This window comes from Myotis nattereri, assembly GCF_964212035.1.
Source record: "Myotis nattereri genome assembly, chromosome: X".
In the NCBI taxonomy this organism is placed as follows: Eukaryota; Metazoa; Chordata; class Mammalia; order Chiroptera; family Vespertilionidae; genus Myotis; species Myotis nattereri.
Window position 1 is genome coordinate 110,185,538 of NC_138078.1, and position 15,965 is coordinate 110,201,502.

General features: G+C 48.5%; 1 protein-coding gene across 5 annotated transcripts in view; it reads right to left on the bottom strand.

The window, feature by feature from the left end:
* Positions 1 to 13,754, bottom strand: part of SEPTIN6 (septin 6) — a gene marked incomplete at both ends in the record, with an annotated part of 76,343 nt that extends 62,589 nt beyond the window's left edge. Inside the window, one exon of one of the 5 annotated variants that reach the window (XM_081081281.1) lies at positions 13,102 to 13,754. In XM_081081281.1, coding sequence (XP_080937407.1) covers positions 13,102 to 13,131 — 30 coding nt within the window. Of the gene's footprint in view, positions 1 to 7,153; positions 7,214 to 12,640; positions 12,815 to 13,101 lie in introns of those variants that run through there. The other 4 variants (XM_081081283.1, XM_081081282.1, XM_081081280.1 and 1 more) reach the window with 4 other exon arrangements.
* Positions 13,755 to 15,965: the final 2,211 nt, after the last annotated feature.

Below are 15,965 nucleotides of genomic sequence, written 5' to 3' on the forward strand. Positions count from 1 at the left end.
TGTCTTTGCCCAGTTTTTAAATAATAGGTGTTTGTCTTTCTCTTCTGAATTTGTGAAAGCATTTTATATGTTAAGGAAAATAAGATAGTTTTGATTTTATGAGAGATACCAGAAGAAGAAATTCAGTAAGTACTTAGTAACATGGGATTGTAGGCTCCAGGAGAAGTCAGGACTGGGATATAAATTTAGAAGTGAAAGGTATGAAACTGGTGTGTTCGCCAAGAGATAGTACAGGGAGAAAAGAGCTAAAGATTGAATATAGGAAATGCCCACAAGTAAGGAATGGGAAATTGAAGAGGATTCTGCCAAGAAGAGGAATTGATCGGGTAAGAGATGACCCAATAGTTTTCTATCACCGGAGGCCAAGGTTGAAGTCAGGTAGAATTACAGAGAAATAACTGTTGATCTGGACTTGGTGAAGGTCACTGGTGATGTTTAGAATCCTTGTTTCTTCTGTATCTTTTTACCCACTGTCCAATATGCCTAAATTAACTGGAAGATTAATGTGGAGGTTTTTCTTGAGCCGCAAACTTTTTGTCTCAATGCCTGTAATTGAGAAAACTTCAAAAATGTAGTATTTGTGTATATATAGTTCGTGCTTTAGGAACTCCTATCTAGCAAGCATCCATTTGCTTTGATGACTTTTATAAAATGTAAAGGTCATCATTATGGATACCAGTCCTCATTGTTCAGAGCTAAATATGCAGAGGTAAAAAGGACAGGACACTGGACTGAATGTACACTGATCCCTGATCAGCCCCCGGAAGTTTCTCCCACGCTCCCTCCCTAAAACCTCTGATATACTATCTCTTTCCTCTTTCTCCATAAGGTGGCCTGATTAGTGGAGGTCCTCATTACTTTGATTGCAATTACAATTGAACGTTCCCCGGATTACAATGTTAACAAGAGGAGATGGAACTAGCAACTTAGCCCAGCATGTCTGACCCTAAAACTTCAAGTTATCATCTTGAGTAGCAGGTGGCATCATGTTCAAGGTTTGAACTGAGATGCTAGAAAGGCAACAGTAACCAAAATGTTAAATGGCCCATCTCCACTAACCCTGCAACCTCCCCTCAGAATCTATTCTACAGAAACTCACACATCTGTACAAAGATCCATGTAATATAAGGAAATTCATTACTATACTGTTCATAATACTGAAAAATTAGAAAAAAATGTTGTGTCCTACAATAGGAAAATAATTTAACTAAATTCTGGTACAGGCCTATACTGGAATATTCTGTAGCCATTAAGAATTTGGTTGGGGTGGAGAAACCAAGATGGCGACATAGGTTAACGCCGGAGATTGCTGCCTCGAACAACTACTTCAAAAAACAACTAAACGACGGAATGGACATCATCCAGAACCACAGGAAGGCTGGCTGAGTGGAAATCCTACAACTAGGAGGAAAGAGAATATCATACCCAGACTCAGAGGAGGCGCAGTGATGAATTGAAATACTCAGGTGCGGAGTGTGCGCGCGGAGCGGGCTGGCGGCGGAGGGCGTGGTTGTTGTTTTCAATCGGGAGGGAGTTTCAGACTCTGAGCTCCAGATCCGGGCGAGTCTCTAGGGACCCAGACTCAAACGGGAGAAGTGGGACTGTCTGGCTTTGGTCAGAACTCGAAGGCAGCTTTCTCTCTGAGGTTTGCAGCGGTTGCTGGGACTCTGTGAGGCAGAGCCCCTAGGGACGGAACTGAGAGCCATAACTACTCGCTCAGGCCCGCCCTGTAGATCCCCGGGGACCCGCCCCGCCCAAGCCCTGCGCAGAGCCATTTGCCGGATAGCCTCAGGCAAACGCTAGATTAGCACCGCCCTAGAGATCCAGCTCAGAAGTTCTCCCACTGCAGACACAGCTGACTCTCATAGCCAGTTGGCCTGGAGGTCAAATCACCCCCAGTATTGCCGACAACAATCAAGGCTTAACTACAACAAGACTGCGCACAAAGACCACAAGGGGGTGCACCAAGAAAGCAGAAAAAATGCGGAGACAAAGAAACAGGACAAAACTGTCAATGGAGGATATTGAGTTCAGAACCACACTTTTAAGGTCTCTTAAGAACTGTCTAGAAGCCGCCGATAAATGTAGTGAGATCCTCAAGAAATCTAATGAGACCCTCGATGTTATGATAAAGAGCCAACTAGAAATTAAGCATACACGGACTGAAATAATGAATACTATACAGACTCCCAACAGAAGACCAGAGGAGTGCAAGAATCAAGTCAATGATTTGAAATGCGAGGAAGCAAAAAACACCCAACCGGAGGGGCGGAATGAAAAAAGAATCCAAAAATGCGAGGATAGTGTAAGGAGCCTCTGGGACAGCTTCAAGCATGCCAACATCAGAATTATAGGGGTGCCAGAAGATGAGAGAGAGCAAGATATTGAAAACCTATTTGAAGAAATAATGACAGAAAACTTCCCCCACCTGGTGAAAGAAATAGACTTCCAAGTCCAGGAAGCGCAAAGAACCCCAAACAAAAGGAATCCAAAGAGGACCACACCAAGACACATCATAATTAAAATGCCAAGAGCAAAAGACATAGAGAGAATCTTAAAAGCAGCAAGAGAAAGAAACTCAGTTACCTACAAGGGAATACCCATACGACTGTCAGCTGATTTCTCAACAGAAACTTTGCAGGCCAGAAGGGAGTGGCAAGAAATATTCAAAGTGATGAATACCAAGAACCTACAACCAAGATTACTTTATCCAGCAAAGCTATCATTCAGAACTGAAGGCCAGATAAAGAGCTTCACAGATAAGGAAAAGCTAAAGGAGTTCACCAAACCAGTATTATATGAAATGCTGAAAGGTATCCTTTAAGAAGAGGAAGAAGAAGAAAAAGGTAAAGATACAAATTATGAACAACAAACATGCATCTATCAACATGTGAATCTAAGAATCAAGTGAATAAATAATCTGGTGATCATAATAGAATCAGGGACATAGAAAGGGAATGGACTATTCTTGGGCGGGAAAGGGGTGTGGGAGATGCGGGAAGAGACTGGACAAAAATCGTGCACCTATGGATGAGGACAGTGGGTGGGGAGTGAGGGCGGAGGGTGGGGCGGGAACTGGGAGGAGGGGAGTTATGGGGGGAAAAAAGAGGAACAAATGTAATAATCTGAACAATAAAGATTTAATTTTAAAAAATAAGAAGAATTTGATTGGGCCCTAACTGGTTTGGCTCAGTGGATAGAGCGTCGGCCTGCGGACTGAAAGGTCCTGGGTTTGATTCCAGTCAAGGGCATGTGCCTTGGTTGTGGGCATATCCCCAGTAGGGGGTGTGCAGGTGGCAGCTGATCAATGTTTCTCATCGATGTTTCTAACTCTCTATCCCTCTCCCTTCCTCTCTGTAAAAAATCAATAAAATATATTTTAAAAATAAAAAAAAATAAAAACAGCTTTAATACAAAGAAAGAGAGGTCTTGCTCAGTTTTGCAGCAAGAGCAATTAAGAGGCAGAATCTGAGAGGAGCTAAAAGGAAGGCCAAATGAAAGAGCGCTCCTGAGTACTGGGAGAGCCCCACTCCCCTCCCCAATTACATTTCCTGTTTTCTCCTCATCTGAAGTCACTTGTGGTTTTGAAATCCGTTATACCACATTTCATGTCATAGGCAGAAACACCGCTCTCTTTCTCTTCCGCCTCCTCCCCTGAGGACACACCAATTTCGTTTTTTAATTGAGTAGTCGAAGGTTCATGTTATGAAGAATGACTTATGGTGGTTCCAGTTGTGCATCTTTCTCCCACTGCTGTTATTCTGCAAATAAAGAGTCCCAGCCTGGCTGCGGTGGCTCTGTGGTTGAGTGTCAACCTCTGAACCAGAAGGTCAAGGTTCCATTCCCAGTCAGGGCACGTGCCTGGGTTGCCGGCTGGATTCCCAGTAGGGGACGTGCAGGAGGCAGCCGCTCAATGATTCGCTCTCATCATTGATGTTTCTATCTCTCTCTCTCCCTCTCCCTTCCTCTCTGAAATCAATAAAGACTTTTTTAGAGTCCCATAAGCACCCAAGTAGGCAAACCCCATGCCCCTCAATCACCTGCACCTCCGCCGATTCCTGGTCAGGGCACATGCCTGGGTTTCGGGCTTGATAGCCAGTAGGGGAGGTACAGGAGGCAACCAATCGATGATGTTTCTCTCTCATCTCATCAGTGTTTCTCTCTCTCTATTCCTCTCCCTTCCTCTCTCTAAAAAGCAATAAAAAGCATATTTTTAAAAACAACTGTGGTGCCAAAGTTAGTAGCTGCCATTCTGAAGGATGAGACCAAAGCCAAAAGTTTGGAGGTCATTGCTGATGACTGGGCTTTCCCTAAACTTTCCCTCTAGCCTTTGCATGTAGATGTTAGGAAAGGACAGGAACACTGAAATAAGATTCTCCCCATGTGTCATTACTGGTGGGCCTCTCTCACACTTTCCTTTTCTCCATCTCCATTCCCAGCCCTGAAGACCAATCTCTGTTAGACCCTGTAAATCTCTAGGACAATCAAAATCAGTGAATAATTCAATGATGTGCAATGGGATATGAAGCAGCAGATTAAAATATTTTCTAAGAATATTTAATGACATGGGAAAATGATTACCAAATTCTGTCAGGCAAAAAACAACACACCAACACTGTATATACAGGATCATCTCAATCATGGGGGGGGGGGGAGTATATATGCATTTTTAAAAACTTCAAAGAATACAATAAGATGCTAACAATGGTTACTTTGAGTGGAGGGGCTGTAGGTATTATTGCTTTTCTGTGTTTTCCAAATTTTCTGCGATAGACATATGTTACTTTTATAATCAGAATTAAAATGTTTTTTTAAAGTTCTATGATGATACTTTCCTATGCAGAAAAGTGGCCTCAGATATTATAGCAAAATCTTCAACTACAACCAAAAAAGTGCTTTAAATACAGATAATCAGAAAATTCAGGTGAGTATTCCACTTTCAGGCAGTTTTACTATAATATTAAACATTTTACCATTAATACAAAAAACCTACTATTATTATTATATACATAACATTTTTATACACTGTAACATTATTATAAACTAGAGGACCAGTGCAAGGGATTCGTGCACTGGAGGGGGGGGGTGTTCCTCAGCCTGGCCTGCCCCCTCTCACAGTCTGGGACCCCTCAGGGGATGTCCACCTGCCAGCTTGGGCCTGATCCCTTTCGCAGTCCAGAACCCCTCGCTCCTTACTGCCCGCCTGCAGCAGAGGCGGGAGAGGCTCCCGCCACCACCACTGGGCTCACCAGCTGTGAGCCCAGCTTCTGGCTGAGTGGCACTTCCCCTGTGGGAGCTCACTGACCACCAGGGGGCAGCTTCTGCATTGAGCGCCTGCCCCCTGGTGGTCAGTGCACATCATAACAACTGGTCATTCCACCCTTCAGTTGATTTGCATATTAGGCTTTTATTATATAGGATAGTCATGCAAACCAGAAGTAAAATCACATATCCTGAAACATGTAGCAGAAAGTCTTGAAACAATCAAGTAGGTGACAACCCTATCTGCTGCCTCCACTATTGTCAAGGGTGTGGATGCCACTGTATTATCAGCCATAAGAACCACAAAAACACTGATAAGTTCCCAGAGGTTAAAAAAAACCACTCTAATGTGCCTCACACATCAAATGTCAGGATTTCCCTCGTGCCGATTAAGCCAGGCTAAGAGGAAACTGACAGTAGTAGCAATGCCCTGAACTGGGAGAGAGCAATTTGGGGGCTTTGGCAAGGAGAAATAAAGCTGCAAAAGCTGGCAGCAACCCCTTAGGGGCCCCAGAAATGCCCTTCAGTGGGGAACAGCTTAGGGGACCTAGGGGATGCACAAAGGAGACCATTCTCACCAAGCAGGGAGAAGACCCGTTTTTTGGCAAATCCAGTAGATGAAACTCTGGATTTTAATTCACCAGATCAATTCCTGAGTGGCTTTTCATTCTATAAAAGGATTCACAGCAGGATTCTATTAAAGAGCCAGCTTTCCTTGTGCATTTAAAATGGGACTCAATAGACAAAAATTCAGCTGTCATGTATCTTTATAGGAAGACAAAGGCTATATACACATACATGGACAGACAATATCTGAAGGGTTGTTTCTAGTCCACTTATAAGGACCCTGCTGAGCTAAAAGCCCAGACTTGCCTTCTCTCCAACTCTCCCCACCCAGCTCAAGGAGTCTAAGCAAGGAAGGGGTGGAGTAACATACTGCCACCTCATTCAGAAACAGAAGCGGGCAAGGACCTAACAAAATTAGGCTGGAGAACAAGGAAACATAAAGAGCCATACAATAGTTGAGCTGGAAACGCCCTTAAAAATCACCTAGTCCAACCCACTCAGTTTACAAAAGGGGAAACAGAGACTCAGAGAGAGGAAATGACTTGTCTCAAGTCAGAGTGATTTAGTGGCAGAAAGTGCTGCTAGGATCCAGGACCCTGTCAAGTGGACTGCCACTCTCCAATGGAAAAACTGCCTCAAAAGGCAGATATAGATTTTCATGCTGCTAAAATTCCGGGACATTGGGTTTGTGGCTTGATGCTTAGTAGCAGGGAGAAGTGTCACAGAACACGACCTCAAAGCCAATGGGCTCACCAAGGTGACTATGGCCCATGGAAGGCAACGGAGACCGTGGATGTCATGGAGGGCCTTTTGCTCCTCTTTTGCCTTCTCTCTCCCATTTCCCTCCCTTCTGCCTCTGACTTAAGCCTAAGCCTGGCCAACCACTTAGCTCTATTCAAGAATCCCAGGGCTTCCCTAACCACTTTGGCTCAGTGGATAGAGTGTCGGCCTGCAGACTGAAGGGTCCCAGGTTCGATTCCGGTCAAGGGCATGTACCTTGGTTGGGGGCACATCCCCAGTGGGAGGTGTGCAGGAGGCAGCTGATCGACGTTTCTAACTCTCTAACCCTCTCCCTTCCTCTCTATAAAAAATCAATAAAATATATTTTAAAAAATGAATCCCAGGGCTACCTAATTCACAAGCCAAATTCTTAAGTAAAATATCTCCATCAGTACAGGGGCAACCCTTTGCTCAGAGTGCATCAACTTTCCCACAAATACCAGACAGATTCCCTTCAAGCTTGGCTATTTAAACAGAGTTTTCTAGGTGTTCTGGATATTGTTATCTCTGATCTATTTTTTTTTTTTAAAAAAGGTTTACTCACAGGCCTCTGGATGAATGCCCAACTGTCCTCTGGGGAGCCTGAATTGGCCTCTGCCTCCATCTGGTCTCATTTAAAGGGGATCTGAAAAAACCTAGTTCCTGCCTCAGCGCCAGTGCTCAGAGCTAAGGGGCCTCTGCTGCGAAAGGAAACTCAAGGCTTACCTCACACCTCATCAAGGGCCCAGAAAGCGGAGTTCTGTCCTGTTACCCCAGCGTCTTCGTTAGGGGTCAGAGAGGGCCCTGGCAGGAGAAACCTGAGCCCTGTCCTTGAGAAGGCCTGCAAATCTTTTCCCCAGTCACCTTTAAGTGAGTGGAACGGATGACCCAACCCAACTCCGGGGCCAGCTGAGAGCATGCTGCATAATTCAGCAGATGGCTGCCTCTAATGAGAAGATACTGAAGGAGAGGATAACATTATGTCTCACCCTCTGAGCATGTGGCCTCCTTCCTCTGTGCAGGCAACAGAGAAACCCACGGTTTCAAATCCCAAATCGCGGCAGCAGAAGCCTCCTCCTGCCAAACCGAGGAGGAAGGGTCTGTGTTTCTAATTTATTCTGCCCCCCTCCAGTTGTTACTTAAAATAATCCATCATTACATAGCTGGTGGCTCCAAGATTTTTATTTAAAGCAAGATGGGAGAAAAAAGAAAGAAAAATCCATGACTGTGCTATCTGGATTTAAGCTAAGAATCGTTTTAACATCAAGAGTCTTCAAAGCACCCACGTATATTCTCCTCTGACCTCCAAGAGTGTGCTGGGGGGGGGGGGGGCAGGTGCAGTGAAAGAGGGAGAAGAGAGGACATGGCAGGATTTTTATTTCTTAGAAACATCATGAAAAGACCAGAGGTGTTTTGTTTGTTTGTTTGTTTGTTTGTTTTTAATGAATCTGTGTCATCTGGTGGGTGTTTTGTTGTTTTATCCACTGACTAGCAATAACACTTTGGACTAAGTCCTTGATCTCCATGTACCCATAAAATGAAGAGGACAATAATACTTGTCCAGGAAGCTGTTGGAGAAAATGAAATCATACAGATGGAAGTATTCTGAGATCATTGAAAGAAACAGTACACTTATCCATGGTATTCGTTTGCTTTCCTTTTCTCTCTTTCTTTCTTGAGTGCAGTTTTAATGTTCATGCAGTAGATACCCTTCTCCATTGTTCATGCTAACACGAAACCCCAGCTCTGATCATCCAGGAGGCCAGGCAAGTCCAGAAATCAGTCCCATTTCACTCTGGAATACCTTTTTCCAGAGTACTTAGCTTCCTAATAACTTTTGCTCCGGCTAATACAACGGGTTCACTCCCTTACAGCACACAGAGGGAGGGACCTGCTGAGTAACAAAGCCAGCAACTAATGAAAACTTTGCAGCAGAAACTACACAAAGTAAATGCTACACACATGACAGCAGGTCAAAATTTCATTGTACTTTACAGACAAATCGCTCAGCTCTAATGCAGTTTTGGAGTAAGAACACCGCTAACACACATTTCCGGGATTCAGAATAGGAAAAGGAAACGGGCTTATTCCTGCCTCTCATCTGGAAGCTTGGAGAGAGCAGCATCCTATTTTCCTTGGCCACACTAGATCCCAGCACCTGGCACAGGGCCTGGCAGAGTCGCTGCCCAATAAATACACACATTGAAGACATGAATGAAAATAAAAGTGTGTGAATTAACAAAGGAAATGTTCCCAGCCCAGTAGCAGAAGTGAGATCTCACCCATCTTCACACCTACCCTTTTCCTAGTTGAAGCCTTCAGGAAGCCTTTCCTGTCACACACCACCACTGCTGGATTAGGTCCCCTTGTAATGGAGTCTCATGGCAGGCAGCACTCCTGTGCAGAACTTACCACATGGTAATTATATACTTCCTGGTGTCTGCCTCTGCTACCAGACTGTAAATTTCCTGAGGGAAGGGGCCATGTGCATTTTGAAAGGGCTGTGCACTATAATCCCCCCTACTTTTTATTTTGAAAAGTCTTACACATACAGAAAATTTGTGAAATAGTACAATGATCAGGCATATACTCTTGACTTAGATTTAAAAAGTTGAATATTTGGGACCATGTAATTTTTTTTTTCAGTGCTATATCCCCAGTAGAGGTATGGGTGAATATTGGAGTTTGCTCCCCCTGTTTATATTTTTAGTGTGAAGTGGTGGAGATGGTTGAGGCAGGGAGCTTCAAGGGGAATCAAGGGGAAGTGCCATTTGATAGCAAGCCCAGAGTGCAGCCACCTGTAGACAGTTGCCCTAAGGCACTTGTTCCAGGCCAACCCCAGCTAGGGCAAAGTTCGCCCCTGCAAGCACTTTCATTGGGAGAAAGATCATTACCTGGCTGCTACTGGTAGAAAGCATCACTTCCCACATTTTGGATTGTTTCAAGCCAGAATCAAGGTTCTTTCTATGGGCCAGCACTTACAGTCTACAACTCAAAATGCAACACTGAAAGGAACAGCTCAAGAGCCAGGAAATGCAGCCTCTGGGGCCTGCACTGTGCCCAGCTAGGTTACCTTGGACAAGTCATGCATTCTTTCAGAGTATATACACTAATAAAAGGGTAATATGCTAATTAGATCAGACATCTTCCGGATGTCCTTCTGGACAAAGCCACAGTGGTGGGGGCTGAGGCAGAGGTGGTTAGTGGCAATCAGGCCAGCATGGGAGCAGTTAGGGGGCGATCAGGCAGGCAGGCAGAGGTGGTTAGGGGCTATCAGGCAGGCAGGCAGGCAGGCAGGCAGAGGTGGTTAGGGGCTATCAGGCAGGCAGGCAGGCAGGCAGGCGAGCGGTTAAGAGCCAGCAGTCCTGGATTGCGAGAGGGATGTCCCAGATTGGAGAGGGTCCAGGCCGTGCTGAGGGATGCGCCCCCCGCCCCCCCGCACGAATTTTGTACATTGGGCCTCTAGTGTATATATTAATAGCAGCCAAGCTACTTCACAGATAGGGGTTGGGAGTAGAGACATCCCAAAAATCTGCTGTAGCCCTAATTGGTTTGGCTCAGTGGATAGAGCATCAGCCTGCGGACTCAAGGGTCCCAGGTTCGATTCTGGTCAAGGGCATGTACCTTGGTTGCGGGCACATCCCCAGTGGGGAGTGTGCAGGAGGCAGCTGATCGATGTTTCTCTCTCATCGATGTTTCTCTCTTTCCCTCTCCCTTCCTCTCTGTAAAAAATCAATAAAATATATATCTAAAAAAATCTGCTGTAGTTTCCTAATTATTTTGTCCACAATTTGTCTCCCCAACTAGACTGTAAGCTTAAAAGCCAATAACTTAATCCACTACTTTTTTTCACATAGTTGACCAGGGCTAGCCATCATGTGGGACACTTAGCAGTCAATCAAATAAACACTTGTGTTCACAACAGAGAAATCGCTTTGTCATGCAGAATCTTTGTAGTGTTCATTCAAATGGGATGGGATTGTACTATGTACAGGAGATCTGAACTTGCAAGTTGCACGTATGCCCAAATAAGGGCCCTACCCAACAACTCTAGGGCCTGTTTTAGTCTAGCCAGAGTGACCCTCAACTGACTCTGGAAAGAACACACAAACACACACACACACATACCAGAGGACTACTTGCATGGCGCCTTGTCTCAGAGCTCACTAAACAGAACTCTTAAGCCAGGCATACTCAGGTTTATTCTCCAGTCTTCTCTTCCCAACCCCTGGATACATGTTCCCTGGAAGAAACAAACTGCAACCAGAAGGCCAAGATCTCCTGAGTTAATTCCATCTTCCCCTGGTGAATTACAACTTCTTGCAGACACAAAGGAGAGCAGAGAGACAAATGACACATTAAACAGGAGCTTCATTGGCTGGGGGAGGGGGACATGGAGAGTGACGTCAGTTTTCCCAGAAACCCATTTATCACGATAACAAGGTCTCAAGTGCTCTGCTGCTCTTTGAGCTTGAGAATCTGGCGTACAATTATGTTCTTCATCATACAGTACAGCAAGGATAGCCAGAGCAAACTGTAACCATGCAAAGTAAACTAGGTGGCCTTAAACCACTCCACCCCCATCTGCAGAACAAAGGGATGCCTGGGTCGCTGGAGTTGTGCCTGAGGTAAAACACAACCTTCTAGAATGTTCCCCTTTGCAACATCTGCCCTGCAGTCCTAATCCAGGCAAAAGGACTGGTGAAAGCTTATAGACAGGTCAATGCAAATTAATTAGCTGGCAAGAAAAATCATTAGCATCCTTTTTGGTCACTAAGGATAGGACAAATGTAATCCAGGAGACTAATTCTTCTATTAAGCCATGCTATGTCTAAAATGCAGGTAATGAGAAGAAAGGCACTCTGGGAACCCTCAAAACACTCAAGTAATAGATATCACAGTGCTAATCTTGGGAGATTAGCTAAAATTGAGAGAACTCTCAATTTCCATTATCCCAGCGCATCCGATACTGAGTCCTTCCACATCGTGACTACATAAAAAGCTCCATCTGGGGTCTGCAGAAGTTGGGGGAGGTTTCAAAGAAATCATTCTGCCCTTCCAAACAGGGACGAGAGGGTGGAATAAATTCATACATATCCTGTAGAGAAAACACTTGGATCCTGGATTCAGATTTTGAAAACAACTATACCAAATACCTTAGAGGCTTTTTATTGCCCTGGAATTGTATTGCACAGACTATTTCCCTTAATAAGTAAACACAAGGTTTTAAAATATGTGTGTGTGTGCGCGTGTGTGTTTTGAGATTTTCATCAAGTAGAATTTGGTGTCATGGGATTTGACCTACCTCTACTTCACTCTCCTTCCTGGCCTCAGGGTGCTGGTAATTATGGGCTTCTGAAAATTCCAGAAACCCGTGGAGGAATAGAAAGGCTAGGTTGTTCCCCCAAATGGGATCATCCCCTCCCTTTGCAACCAAACTTCTGATCTAAAAAAACAAACATGGGGCCTCAGATCACTTCAATATGATTTCTGTGTACACCTCAGGCTAGAAAACTTCAGTTCTTTAAATGAAGATTTCCGCCCCCCACCCCCCTCCAGTCTGTTGCCAACAAAGAGAGGGCACCATGTTTGCAAACCTCACAGTTATTTTCCTGAGTTCCCATAGAAAGAAGCCAGCTCCCCAGACTTTGGTGCTCAAGCCCAGTTACACAGAACACGCACCACTACAGACCCCCAGAGGCCGCACAACCTGGGTCAGGTGCTCAGAACCCTGCCAAAATCCGCAGCCAGCCACCTACAGGCCAGTGGACTGCACCCCACACAGAGGCACAAATGGGACCCAGAGACACACAGCACAAGCAGAGAGGCGTCTGAACACTCACCCTGAAGGTGAGCACACTCAAGACAAACTGGCGGACTCATCTAGGGTCAGAGAGCAGCGGGGCGCCGCCGCCCGCCGGGGAGGCACGAGTGCGCGCGCGTGCACTCAGACGCACACAGTGCTACACACTCACAGACGCAGTCACATATGTAATGCATATGGAGAATCCCTCCCCCAGCCAGTCACCTCCCCGCCCCCCTCACCACTCACCGAGTCCTGCCCCAGGCTAACCCCAGGCCCGGGTCCCTGTTCCCAAGGAGGCCGAGTCGCAACGGGCTGCTGCGCTCAGGGGCGCGGCCCGGCGGTCCAGGAAGCCAGGCCAGGGTGCCCGAGACGCGGAGGGCTTGGCGGCTCTTGCAGCCATTCATTCGGCAACGCCCCAACGGCGGGACCGCTGCTGCAGCAAGGGAAGCGGTAGCGCTTATTGCAGATATTGGGCAATTCAAGTTCAGCCGCCGGCCCGCAGCCTTGGCCACCCGCCCGCCACCACTGTGGTTCTCGGGGACTGGCTGGGGGACTGAGCCGCTGATCGCAGGAGCAGAAGTCCCACCGCACCTTGACTCCTGGATGCCGCTCACTGCCCTCCTCGCGAAGGCGGTGGAGGTGGCCAGGTCCCCTCCGCCCAGCCCAGGCCCTTGGCCCGGGTCCTGACACCCAAGCCCCGCACTCACCACCTGGCGAGCTATGTCGGTCGCTGCCATCCCTCCAACTGCTCCTGCCTCCTCCAGGGCTGCCTCGGGCGCCTCCTCAACGGGAGATCCAGCACGGGAAACAGGGGAGCTCCTCCGACAAAGAGAAAGTGTTACACTTTGGGCGCGACCAAGTCCTGTGGGGGGAGGTGCAAGGGAGGAGCCCCCTCGCCGCTGCTCCAACCCCAATCTCCCCTCTATCGCCCACCCCCTCGGAAGTGGGGTCTGGGGAGGAGACGGATTTAACGCGACGCTTCCCCCTACTAGCGCGCTTCCAGTTCTCCCTACAACCTCAGTCGCTGGCCTTGGCGAAGGGAGGCGGGGGCTCCCCTCGGTGACCACGTCCTGCCCCACCCCCGCCACTGGGTTCCATGGTACGTCCCGACCTCTGCTGAATTGTCACACCCCCCTGCTCTCGCCTTACATCCCTGAGTCTCCAGACCCCCAAAGGCTGGAGAGGAGCCCCTGCCCCTCCCCCTCCCGCGCACAGCTCTGCGGCTGAGCTCCGCAGTCCTCTCCTTCCCCCCAGACCCCCTGGACCCTTTCTCCCTCTCCACCGAGATATCAGGGTGCAAGGGTTCCGGTGCCCGCCACTGGAGTCTTGATGCTCTACCACACCTGACACCCGTCCCCCCAGCCCCCATCTTGGCCCGGGAGTGCTGCTGAGGCCGGGGGGGGGGGGGGGGGGGGCAGCTGCTGCGGCACCTGCAGCTCCGTAGTGGAGCTTAGAAAGGGGACGGTGGAGGGAGCCGCACTGCCGCCCCGCAACTGAGCTGTGACCAGCGGAGTCCGAGGCCAGCAGTTCAGAGATGAAGCGCCCCTTCTGCCCTGGGGTTTCTACGCTTCGGGTCCTGTGGGCTGTAATTTCGTGGAGCCAAGCCACCACCATTGGGTACTTAACACAGAGGGGCCCCATGCCTCCTCTCCCCACCCAGCCCCAGACCGCCTACCCTCTCCCTCTCTTGCCTGGACCCTTGGGGAGTCAGAGGAGGTGCTTGGGGATGAAGATCCCCAGCTCTGTGGAGCCGGATAGTGGGCAGTGAGGAGGAGCTGCCTCTAGTGGCTGTAGGCCGACCCCTGATTGTCCCTAAACCTTGGGTGAGCCCAGGAGAGCCTACAAGGCAGAGGCTATGTCTGTCTGATTTTCTTTTCCTCTTGGCCAGCAGTGCTGCGGGTCCCCTCTCTTGCCCTTGGCACCTCTCCACCACTGCAGCCCTGACGCTCCCTCCCTCTACCCCCTCATCCCGGGAGTGGCCCCTTGCTAGTTCCCTGGGACTGGGGAACCCTGGCAGATTTGGCTGCAGGAAGCCTGAGGGGTGGGACACTCCAGTCCTCAAAAGGGCAGGTGCTCTGGTCTCAAAGGGGGACCCAGACCCTAGAGTGGCATCTGGGACCACAAGGGGAGGCTGGCCTGTGGGCAAAAACTGGGTCCGCAGGTGGTCTGGCTAGGGAGAGGCCTCTCAGCAGCCAGTCCAAGGTGGGAGCGGCTGAAGGGGAGGCGGGAGGGAGGAAAGCAGCAAAACAGGAACCAGGGAGAGAGAGGGAGAAGGGACCCAACCCAGTGGCCCAGGCCTGTGGAGAAGGAAGGAAGGCAGAGAAATGGGGTGGTCACATGAAGCGCTTTACTGGCATTTGATTCCCCCTGCCCGGACCGTGCTTCTCACTGCTGTTTTGGGGAGCTCCTTGGGTGCGGAGTGCACCTGAAGAACTAGGACTGCGCACAAAGCATCCCTAGTGCCTAGCTCGGGGCCTGACACTCAGGAAGCGACCAATTAAGCGTGTCTTAAACAGGAAAGCAGAGGATTTGGATATGGGGGGAGGGGTACATAAGAAAGAAGAGACACCAGGTGGCTGTATGTGAGGAATCGCTGTAAGGCTGAGCCAGGATCTGATGGGAGGCGGCGGGGGCGGGGGGGTGGGGGGGGGAGGGCGGATGGCGGGGGGCTGGGGGTCAGAGTTGACCTGCAGCTTCCAGGATGGGTGACTGGGAGGGACACAGGTCTTCCCTGGCAAAGGATGGGGTGTGGTGGACGTGGGGTCTGGATGGTAGTGGGACCAGAAGCAGGCATTTGGAAGCCAGAGCTGAGAGCTGATACCCAGAGCTGTGTAGAGCTTGCAGAGCTGCGCAGGCAGAGTACCGGTTTTGTGGGAACCCTGCCTTTCTCTGGGTGTTCTGCCCTCCGGCCTTAGCACTCTGCGCTGACCAAAGCCCCGGACATTTCCCCCAGCACCTTAGTACAGAATCCTTGGTGGCCTGCCAGGGTGGTCCACTCTGCCCACCTGCCCCTAAGGACCCTTGGAGCCTGTGGAGTCCTCCTCCAAACCACTGGACTGCTCAGGTTAGAACCAAGTGTGTAATTCAAGTCTCCTGCAACCCTTCCATACCTCCAAGCCCTGGCCCCTGCATCGCATCTGCAAGTCCCCGTAGGGCCTGGGCCTCCCAGTTTCGGTGGGTTGTGGGTTGGAATTAATGTTTGAGTAGGTGTGCATTTATATGTCAGTGTGTGTGTCTGCTGTGTGTCTGTGTTTCAGCATGTGTCAATGTGTGTGTATCAGCATGCATTTAGTCCTATGCTAGTATTTGTTGGTGCATGTTGGCCAGTGTGTGTGTTTCAGTTTGTCTATATCGATGTGTATGTCAGTGTGTCATTTCAGTGTGTATGTAGGTAAAGGTGTGTACCCCAGTATTGTGTGTCGGTATGTGAGTCAGTATGTACATGTCAATGTGTGTGTTGGTCTATGTGTCATTGTGCATGTGTCAGTGTGTGTATGTCAGTGTGCGTGGGGTATGTGTAGAGAGGTTTTAGTTCACCACGTTCTGGGCTTCACATACCTTATTTCATTCA